The sequence below is a fragment of the Nansenia antarctica genome, assembly GCF_963989245.1.
Source record: "Nansenia antarctica genome assembly, chromosome: 6".
Taxonomy (NCBI): domain Eukaryota; kingdom Metazoa; phylum Chordata; class Actinopteri; order Argentiniformes; family Microstomatidae; genus Nansenia; species Nansenia antarctica.
The window spans coordinates 49190024-49201107 of record NC_137676.1 but is presented as its reverse complement, the minus strand read 5'-3'; the positions used below and the strand labels follow the sequence as shown (position 1 = coordinate 49201107).

Genomic DNA, 11084 nt, shown 5'->3' with positions numbered 1-11084 from the left:
CTTTTAATAGGACATATAACTACACTATAGATCTAACTATAACATGAAAGGGTGGGTCATCTCATACATGTCTGTATGTCAACTTTGGTAGTGAAGTATAGTCAAAAATGAAAGGCCAATACTTCATTTGTCCTGCCCTGAAATATTGGAAATATATCAAATGTTCTATTCTATAAAACCATAGAACGCTTCAGCTTTGTGTCAACATTTATTTTTTGTTTAACATTTGTTAATTGTTTGAAATGTGACCTTGGAATACTATTGTGATTCTCAGTAATAGTTAGCTGGTGTAAATATGCTTTGTTAGGCTAAGTGCAAAGAGAGTGTTGAGAGATTGTTGATATAATAAATTCCTTATGTGGCTTGGCTGTACATTCAATTTGCTTTGCATTTATCTTTTCGAGTGGGAATGTGAATGTGTATTGCATTTACCACACAAATAAAAGGTTCATATCATCAACTAGTGAAGTGCTTTCTTTGAGAGTGATACATATTTCATTATACGTTTTTTTATTTCATATATATATATTTATATTTTTTAATTTCATATATATCATATCATATATATTTCAGTCGGCATTCATGTGATTATAATTCTAGTCTTCATATGATCATATTTTTGAAGAAAATACGTTATTTTTTGTGAGAAATGTGAAGGTTTGGGGTATAATAAGTATAACGGTTTCCTCCAAATAAAAGGGCATACATAAATAAATTAAAATGTTTTCATTATTTTAAATCAAAGACGGAAATATTACAGACTGCAGCTCTAAAATGCAGTTACAATTTTACAATTATCTTGCATCCTCATGTTACATTAGCATAAACAAAGTATTTATATTTGCGCTGCTATCCTTTCTCAGAAGAAAGTTACAGTGCACCGTGGAGCGCCTATAAGACGAACATCAACCAGCCACTCACCAGTCAGAACACTTGACTTGACACGGTCAGCTCGTCCAATGAAAACCTCTCATGATAGGTCGTCGAGATCGGCCATGTTGTGGTTTTGAATGAGGAAGAAGCGGGAGAGGTTATCGCGAGTTTAAAGCACCGTCTTTTCTAGTTTACTGTCAGATATAGTGTCTTGTTTTTATTTCTAGAGTAGTTTAAAATGATACTGAATCTTTCGAAACGTGGCAGTGTTAGTTAAATTCACTCAAGTGCTTTTCAACAGTTAATATAGCTAGTTACTAACAGGCTCGCTAGCTAGCGAGATTAGCGTGCTAGCTGAAGAGACAGCTCTGAGGTAACATAACAGATCTCTGGTTAGCGGTGTTAGCCAGCGAACTATCCAGCTAGTTCTCCTGCCTCGGGCGAATGACGTGGAGCAGTTTCATGTCTTTCTGTCTGCTTTGTCAGGCGAGTTGGAAACAACCGTAGTGATTTTTTTCCCCGCGGGAGGAAGGTTTTAAACTTTTCCAAACATGTTCAATAAATTTTACGAATGGATCGGAACAGGCTTCGCTAGTCTTCGTAACGGAGCGCCAGCTGACGACCACCCTGATACACATGGACTACAACAAGGTGGTCCAACGAGAAGGAAAAGACCATTCAACTGGTATGTTTATTGGCTAAAATGGAGCTAATAACGAGCAAACTAGCAACAGCACATAAGTTAGTTAGCGATCACTTGGGTATCAACTTGTTTCCTAAATCTAGTGACACCTTGGTGCATGACATGGAAAAGTCTTCATCAGTTCATTGTTTATGCTAGCTTTTGCCACGGTGTGTTGAGGTGGTTGAGCAATCAAATTGCTTCCACTTCAGAATCACCCATGATAACGTGACTTAGGTCTATCTATAGAGCAGGCTCCTATTGCAAGTTGATTTATTTATCAAGTTGCAAGTTGATTTATCTTGGCAACATTTTACAAGTTTCAATAATGTCATATAATATCAAAGTCATTACTCATTGGGTCTCTATTCCTAACTTTGGACGTTTTCTTTGACAAAAGTGTGGAGGATGGAGAAGCCCTTGACCAAGATGACCAAGCACAAGCAGAAAAGAAATTTCGTATGGGTAAGGTGCAATCTTTGCCTGCATCGCAGTATTTCTGTACACTGTATCCAATTATATAATAACCACACTGCCTACCTGACCGAAACACTTCCTGTTTTCCAGGAGACCTCATGAACACAGTCAAGAGTGCTGCTGAGGGGGTGAAGAGCCATAGCTCAACCATGGCCTCATGGATGAAGAGCAACATGACCCCCACATTGAGGAATATCCTGCCTTCTTCCCCTGGCCCCCCTCCAGAAGAGCCCCAACCAGAGCCCTCAACTTCTGCAGCAGCCACATCATCTGCCTGGGCAGAGACTGAGGTATTGGATGTCTTTGTCGCTTTAAATCTATCACATGCAGATTTGTATATATTGATTAGATTAGACTAGATTCATCGCAGTTGTTTTTTTGTTTTTCCTTCTTTTTCTTACTCAATTTTACATAATTGTATTACTTTCAGGTCCTTGAGAGCAACTCAAACCCTCTGGATGATACATTTGTTGTTCCTTCAACAACTCTGGAATGGAAAACATCTAAAACAGGCAAGAATGTCTGAAAACATTCCTGCAGTTGGCTAGAAATGTCAGTAATGTAGCTATTTAAATAATGCCCTGGACTCACTCTTTTATACCTCTTCACTGCAGAGTCGGTCAGAATTGAAAAGTCGATGATGGGATCTAAAGTCTGCAGACGGCAAGCGTGCATGGGTCTCGTACATCGGGATGTCGCCAAAACGAATGGGCACTCTGTCAGCGTGCCACCCTCCAGCACCCCCAAACCATGTCCCCCTCTACGCCTGGGCAGGCCCTTCAACCTCAGACCACACGGAACAACAAGGTAATTTCATGTTCTCTTAGTGTGTGTCTTTCTTTCTTTCTTTCTTTCGCTGAAATTCATGTTATCAACATAGGTCTACTTGTTTTGCTGATGAAAAGTAACCTGTGGCAATAGCTACGTTAATTTGAGTGTGTGTCTCTGCAGCCTATTTTCGTCTTCAGCGATGGGTGCAGGCAGCAGCATGTATGAGAAGACCTTCCCCATCCGCGTGGCGCAGAGTCCCTCACACGGCAGCTCCAACCGCCCCCTCCGCGCCAGGGTTCGCTGCACCGCACAAGAGGTCAGATAACAAGACTTGTTAGGGCTCAGAAACAATGCACATTTCTCCACCTTTTACTATTCGGCTGTTCAAATTAAATATGACTTTCCTTCAGCATATCACTACAAGATATAGCCAGTGAGTGCCGGATCCTATATTTTAAAAATGTGTTGCATTAGTATGATATGAAAGCTGTGTTGTTATGTGTTGTCTTTCTTAATTCAGTCTGTTCGTGAGGAGGAGAAAGAGGTGTACAGACAGCTGCTGGCCATGGTCTCTGGGGGACAGTCTTCTCTGCCCCACAATGGCACCTCCCATGTCAATCTACGCTCACACAGAGACTTGTGAGTACCACAACCACAGTTACATTACTTCAGTCCGCCCCTCTTCCATTCAGAATAACCCATTTGGTCTTTTATTTACGTCTCAATCCTACATGCTCCTTGCTCTTAGTCCCCTCTCCTTTCCCTCAGTTGTGACTTGTCTCCCTCACTCTAGCACTAGCTTCCTGAGTTCCAGTCGACGAATGTTACATTGTTCGTCCCCTGCTGGGTCAGGGGTAGGGGAGCCCTCTGAGGGCCCCAGTGGACCCCCTAGCCCTTGTCCTGAGTCCAGCCAGGTCTCCAGCGTGAAGGAAGGTTCAAGCGGGGCAGGGAACCACCAGACCTGGCTCCCTGACTCTGACCTCAGTCCCGGGGGATCAGTGGCACTGCAGTCTGCTCCCTCCCCAGCTGCTCTTCAAGACACCTCTTCTCAGGACACACAGTCATCAGGTTAGACCACACATCCTCATCGACATAGAGGATGCTGTTGTTGCATTTTTGTTTGTGTGTCACGTTCACATTGAAGCCCACCCTGTTTTATTTTGGACACTTCATATTGTAGTTTTTCTTCTTTTTCTGCAGCTCATGATGGGGACTCTGTCATCATTGTGAAAGAGCAGAAGGGCAAAAAGCCAGATAGCTCCAGGTAAAAAATGTTAACTGGGTTGTTTTGGATGGACTTGTGTATTGAATGGTTTGTTGTTGCTGTTGTTTATAATCTCACTCAGTCAGACTCCATTTAAATGGAGAATCTGACGGTGCATCCACTGATGGGAGACTGTCCATCTGAGATGATGTTGTTTACAACTATATTTCCCCCATCTGACATGGCTACTCTGTCCCTGCAGTGTGCCATGCTTCCAAGCTGAGCTTTGGATCAAAGAATTGTGAGTGCACTCTCAAGTTCAATGTTACATTTAATTCATATGGCCAGAGCAAAGTAGATGCTACGTGGATATAACAACGAGTCCTGTTTGATATTTTGTGGTAGGACTAGCATGTATGACTCTCGTGCGCGGGAGCGACGGAGGCAGATAGAGGAGCAGGAGGCCTTGGCTGCTCTGCTGCTACGCCAGGTGAGCTGGCTTCACAACCCTCTGTTTGATGTATGAGCCCTGTTTGCGGCCCCAGTCCCGCTAACCTGCCTGTTGTCCCTGTGCTGCAGCGTCTGTCAGATGACGGTCAGCTGGGCCGGCGGGCCGTGGAGGTCCACGTGAGGGTGCCTCTGGAGAAAGAAGTCCCTCTGGCACCTGTCATAAAGGAGCCCAAACCTCTGGAGGAGCCACCAGAGTTCCCCGAGCTCACAGAGGTACAAACCATTCAGCGTTCCTCAATAGCAATGTGTGTGTGTACGGCTCAGAAGGAGGTGTCAGAGGTTGGAGCTCTGATGGTTTGCTTGTTGCCGGGATTTCTCTCTGCGCAGGCCATGGAGGGAGAGGTGGGTCGATCTCTGAGGGGGGGCAGTCAAGACGAGGTGCTGAGTGAAGGCTTCAGACTCACCATCACGCGCAAAGACCTCCAGACTCTCAGCCACCTCAACTGGCTCAACGACGAGGTGAGTTATCATCATCATGCACCACATATAGTGACAGATTGCCGTACAGAACTGGAAAGAAGGGGGGAAAAATAAGTAATAACGTAGAGATGTTTATTGTTTTCTAATTTTCCGCCATTGTCTTTGCCCTCTCCTCCAGGTCATAAACTTCTACATGAACCTGCTGGTGGAGCGCAGTAAAGAGCCTGACCTGCCCACGGTGCACACCTTCAACACCTTCTTCTTTCCCAAGCTGCGCAGTGCCGGTTACTCGGCTGTCCGCCGCTGGACTAAGAAGATGGACATCTTCTCCGTGGACATACTGCTCGTACCCGTCCACCTGGGGGTGCACTGGTGCCTCTCTGTGAGTGCACTAACACAGCGGATAGAATGCTGAAAACATTATTATTGTTATAATATTTTTTTTTTTTAAATTCTGATTTTATCCCTTTTTCACCCAATTTGGTATCCAATTGCACCCAACCTAGCATCCAATTATCCCCTGCCTATTGCGTAGGATCCGCCGCACGACCCCGTGGCCGGCAGCCCCAGAGGAGATCGCCAGGCAGACTAGCTGTCTGGCTCCTCGAGCCCGACACCGTTACTCCAGCACCAGACGGGGGCGGTGTTGCGCGACGGATCCTTGTCCGGAAAATAGCCCTATACCCCCCTTGGGAGCGGCCGCTCAATATGCCGCTCCCTGTGAGCCCCGGCCATATCCGGGTCTGGCGATTCGATCCCAGTCCCCGGTGGGCAGCTTGCACTAGAGGCTAATGCTTAGACCGCTGCGCCACCGCGGGGCATGAAAACATTATTACTCATTAACGCTTTTGTCCAAAGCGACTTACAATTAGGCCGTCTCCCTGCAGTAACTTAGGGCTAATATAACTAACAGTTTTAGGATAATTAAATACTTAATTTATGTTACACGTGTTGATAATCCTAATATGTGACAGGGTCTGGTGTTATGGTCCCCAAGTCGGCAAGGTCATTTTTCAGTTTTTTCCAGATTGTAAGATTTCAAATGATGTCAATCATTGAAATCTGAAAATAGTTGAAGAAGATATGCTTAATTGAATGTTGGTACACCTCAAACCAAATGCCGGCGAAAATTGCTCTGAATCAAAACGGACGCTTTTGCTACTATCGCTTTGGTTGGTAGCTAGCTAGCAGCTAAGAAAGAACATCGCTAGGTAACATCTAGCTGCATGTTTAGCACATCACAACATGCTGATAGAACAAGAACATGTTAAAAACACATAAGATCACTCACTGAGTGCAAAGCAGGACAGCAGACGATAGTGAATCCAAAACAAGCCGAGTTCTTTGACAGAAGTATTTGGTGATCCTAATCTGTTGTTTGCAGGGATTAAAGTTCTCCGTCGCTACAACGGATTTCCGTCAATTTATTCCAAGTTGCGACGGATTTATTCCAAGTTGTGACGGATTTTACCTGGTGTAATATGATTTGTAGAGGCATACAATCTATTTTGATGTTGGTATTAGGTATATAAATGATATATAATAGCCTACATTTAGGCCTTTATTGGCTACAACTATGCGACAGTAACAGAGCGGGGTGCACTGACGCTGAACCCCTCATAGTGATAAGTAGGTGGACAATGCGTGGTGCTGAAATAGCCGACATGCGGTGTGTGGTTTGAAAAAAGTAACGCCAGCTCAGTAAATCATTCAAACGTAATATTTACTTATAGGCTATGTGAATGTGACTGCACCACACATGTGAACAGTAACAAAGCAAATGCAGTTTAATTTTATGAAAAACATTGACAACAAAATCGGCGCAAAAAAAAAGAAAAGCTGAATCCGCTTAGCCTATATGCTCCTGAAACGACAGAGCAAACACACTACATTACTAGGGATAATAATTACAATGAGCCATTCATTAAAAATAGAAAAATAATATTAGGCTATTAAATCTCACTTAATGAGAAAACTGGCATCTCCCATCGGTCACTATTTGTTGGCTATCTGGTGATATGGACGTCTTTGAGTGTCTAGAAAAGCGCTATAACTCTAATGTATTATTATTATTTATTATTATTATGGACGTCACTTTAATCCGGCAGTTCTCAAGGTTTTTATGCACCAATCGATTCCTCTAGTGCGTCTTTATCGCATTCATTGACGAAAAGGACGACTCGCATGTATAGGTGGAAGGGAACATTCATTGTGAGCACGTAAAATGTGAGTCTCACAACGGCTTTGCATTGATGAAACCAGGTAGGATGAACGCATAGTTCGTTGTCCATTCCTCTTTAAATGCCCTGTTTTCACCGTCAACTTTCCTCTTTCGACCTTTGGAGAGTGACATTATGTTTCTCTTGCTAGCTAGCAGGTTAAATGTTTAGCTAACTTCACCCGGCACGCAAACAACCAATCCAATAATAATGTGACCTTGTAAGTCTGGGAGGAGGGGGGAATAATTATCACAATAAAACTATGTTAAATAATTATTAGAATAAGTTAGGCTGCGCTACATCGTCAGTCCACACATGTATTATTCAAAACTATGGAAAAGGGTGAACCTACGTTTCAACGTTGTTGAGAATCACAACACAAACTCGCTAGTCAAGCCAAAATACTGCAGCGAAATGGATTGGACTGCTACCTTAACTAGAACACTACTTTACATTGTTAGCAGGCTCACAAAACAAGCCGTGTTAGTTGACTAGCGATGTGTCATTGATTTTCTACAACGCGGAAATGTGTTCACATTTTTCGAAAGAAAAGTCAAAGCATTAGAACGTAGAACGGAAAATCGCACGAGCGCTTTGCGCACGGAAAGCCACCGGCCCCGATTTGGCCTGAAATTTTTTTTCCGTCAGGAGATTTTTTTTTGCTTTAATCCCTGTGTTTGTTATATTGAGGGCTCTTCAACACGTACATTTTTGTAATATGAAAAGAAAAAGAAAAATACTTTTTGCTCATTTTTGCGACTTGACTATAGACCTGGCTGGCACACGTGATCGAAACGCGTGGCATGCTGGGAAAATGAGGCAACTAGCGAAGGCGAGCAATGAGGTAACGCATAGGTGACGCGGTCTGGTGAAATGTGCAACCAGAAGGCAAAGTCATTTTTCTGTTTTTTTTGCATGTGCTTAAACTACAGATTGTAAGCTTTCAAATGATCTGTCATACATTGAAATCGGAGAAAATTTTAACACGACAGGCGTATTTGAATGTTGGTACAACCCTGGTGACTCTAAATTGGGCTTTAAACGCAGCCACAGCTACGAACGCTGCTAACAGCTAGCGGCTAACAAAACACATCACTACGAAGGTCTAAACTGTATTTTAATAACATAACAACATGCAGAGAGAACATCGACATGCTAAAAACACAACTAGATAAACACACAGTTCTTGCTTTTGAACACGACCTAAAACGAAACTATGTTGTCATGTCTAGTGAATCCAATCCACAAGTATTTAGTGATCGTTAAACTGTTGTTTATTATATCGAGTGGGTACTTTAAAATTTAAAGTTGGTGTTATGAAAAAAAACGGAAAATAGATATTGTTGACACAATACGTTTCGAGTGAGCGTGTTGTTCGCAAGTTCACCAGACCCCGTCAACGCCAGTGCCTTGGATTCAGTCTTTGAATGCATTACTTGAATGTTTTAATACATTACTTGAGAAGTTACAAAGCCAGTTTACCTAGCTAGTTTGCAGTGTAGCTTTATGTTCATTCCATTCGATGTTCACACAAATTTAGCTGTGTTGTACCATTAGATAGTCATTCTATCTATTTCAAAACAATCGCTTCCTGACTAATTTTCCGACAATGCATTGCATCGTGCTTGCTGCTTACGTCAGAGGCGCAAGCTCTATTCCCGACTTGTTACCTCTTTCACCAGACCAAGTCACATATATCATGGTTGGTGGTTGGGGACTAAAAGTAAACAGGACTCATGGTGCTGTCTTGCTGCCGTCTTCACAAAGTGCTCCGGGATGCCTTCACTTCAAGTGTTTGTACATAGCAGTTGTACTACTGTGATAAGCCATTTCCAATTTGCAGAGTTTAGAGAGCACCACATTGTTGGGTCTCTGTCTAAAATACTCCCACACTTAAATTAAGATGATCACAAATCCATGCTTTGACCGGACACAGCCATCTTGCGACGCACGTTATGCAAATTGCATTAATATGCTGTATTTCTGTAATCGATTATGTCGACGATTCGTACTTATTACACTTTCATCCTTTCTGAAGTTAGCCAGAATCAAATCTGTTATGGTAGTGATTTTTTGGTTTTGTTTTTACACCCAACTTTCATTTTACAATCTTCCCTCTCAGGTGGTGGATCTCCGTAAGAAGTGTGTCACATACTTTGATTCCATGGGAGGAAACAATGATGAAGCCTGCAGGATATTGCTGTGAGTTGGATCAACAAGTGCTCCTCTGCATTACTTTTATCAGTTGCAAGCTTGAATTTTGAAACCCTTGAATCTAAATGTTAAATCACACAAACTCAGAAAATAGAGCGTTTGGGTGTTGAATTAATTTACTTTTGGAACAGTCCGATTGTAATTGGAGTCTTCTTCCATAGGAAATATCTGCAGCAGGAAAGTAAGGACAAGAAGGGCACAGAACTGGACACGTCAGACTGGACCCTTAAAAGCAAAAGACGCAATGTAATTGTTACATCATGATATCCTACGTGATCTGTCAACTCGACATCCATTTGCATTTGACTGATCTCTGGTTGACATTTATTTTTCGTCTCTTTTCCTGTCACTACATCACACAGGAAATCCCACAGCAGATGAATGGAAGTGACTGTGGGATGTTCACATGCAAATATGCAGAATACATCACCAAAGACAAGCATATCACATTTACACAAGTAAGTATAATCAGGTGTGCCAAAAGGAAATGTTCTAACAATCCAAATACCAGCTAGTAACTAACTAACTTGATATTTCCCCTCCCAATCCACAGAAACACATGCCCTACTTCAGGAGAAGAATGGTCTGGGAGATCCTGAATCAGAAACTTTTGTGAAATGTGGGAGACATTTTTGTACCGGTACAGTTAGCTCAAGGACTTTGGTCAAGAGCTCAGAAGTGTCTGAGATGATGGTGCCCATGCCATGTTAAACTGCAGGAGTCAGTTTGTCCTCTCTTGTGACAGAGACCCAGACCAGGGCCAGTCTCCCTCTGCACTTCATCAGGTGGAGCTCAGACGTCATCACACCCATATCTGTCCAACTGAGGATCCACCCGGAACCAACATCTCTGTAGCTTATTGGGTTCTGAGCTTGAAAGGATATGGACGTGGTGGAAAGCAACTGCCGCTGCATATGCCCCTCTTGTTTATCGGACACCAGTGCGAATCTTTGTACTTTTTGTGAACTATCTGTGGATGTTAAGATATCAATTAGCCTGGGGCAGCTAACATGCTTCATTCAATAAATGTCAAATGGGACAATAGATTCAGGTGACTTTCTTGGATTTAAGGGCTATCAAATGCAATAAATCAATTGTTTTGCAGCTCAAAGTATAGTATACCTGTTCCATGAACAATGACCTCAGAGTATAATTTGTGCCCTATGTTGACGTGGAGGTTGTTTATACAGTTTGTTTGGATATATGCCACAGTATTGTGCTTGATGTTACACTATCCTACAGTATGTTGGTTCATTACTGCCCAAAAGAGATCAGCTAGTGTCTACACCCTTCCTTGAACATGAGATCCATGACTAAATATGAAATGTAACCAGAGGTTAAAAGTCTATTTTGTTTAATTTAACAATGCCCCTTTGAAAAACTGTTTCTATGGCTTTTTTTCAGGATATTTTTAACTTTGTACATACTGATGAGGGTTGCATTTTCTCTGACAACGTATTTAATATACATTTTGTACCTTTTTATTACCTGTTTTGTATGTAGAACAACATACTTTTAGAAATAAATTCCTCAAGTGTTGTCTGTCTTGCATGTGTGCTGTCTATTGTAGTAGGTTACTGTAGGCAGAAGTTGGTGGGTCTGGTAGTTATTTCAATGATAAGGTACTAGAGATTAACAGTATACCTCATTGAGGACAACCTTCTGAAGGTTACTGAAAACCTGTGCATACTCTTTATAAAAGGCACATGGACAA

General features: G+C 42.4%; 1 protein-coding gene across 1 annotated transcript; it reads left to right on the top strand.

Moving 5' to 3' along the window:
* The first annotated feature begins 1323 nt into the window (after positions 1-1323).
* On the top strand, positions 1324-10909 carry senp1 (SUMO specific peptidase 1). The gene is made up of 18 exons (XM_080535060.1): positions 1324-1558; positions 1956-2020; positions 2123-2322; positions 2463-2544; positions 2647-2839; positions 2984-3119; positions 3324-3442; positions 3597-3871; positions 4004-4067; positions 4270-4308; positions 4413-4497; positions 4587-4730; positions 4845-4976; positions 5116-5319; positions 9279-9358; positions 9532-9616; positions 9733-9828; positions 9924-10909. The coding sequence occupies exons 1-18, from the start codon at positions 1425-1427 to the stop codon at positions 9984-9986; spliced, it is 2196 nt and encodes a 731-aa protein (XP_080391186.1). The 5' UTR covers positions 1324-1424; the 3' UTR covers positions 9987-10909.
* Positions 10910-11084: the final 175 nt, after the last annotated feature.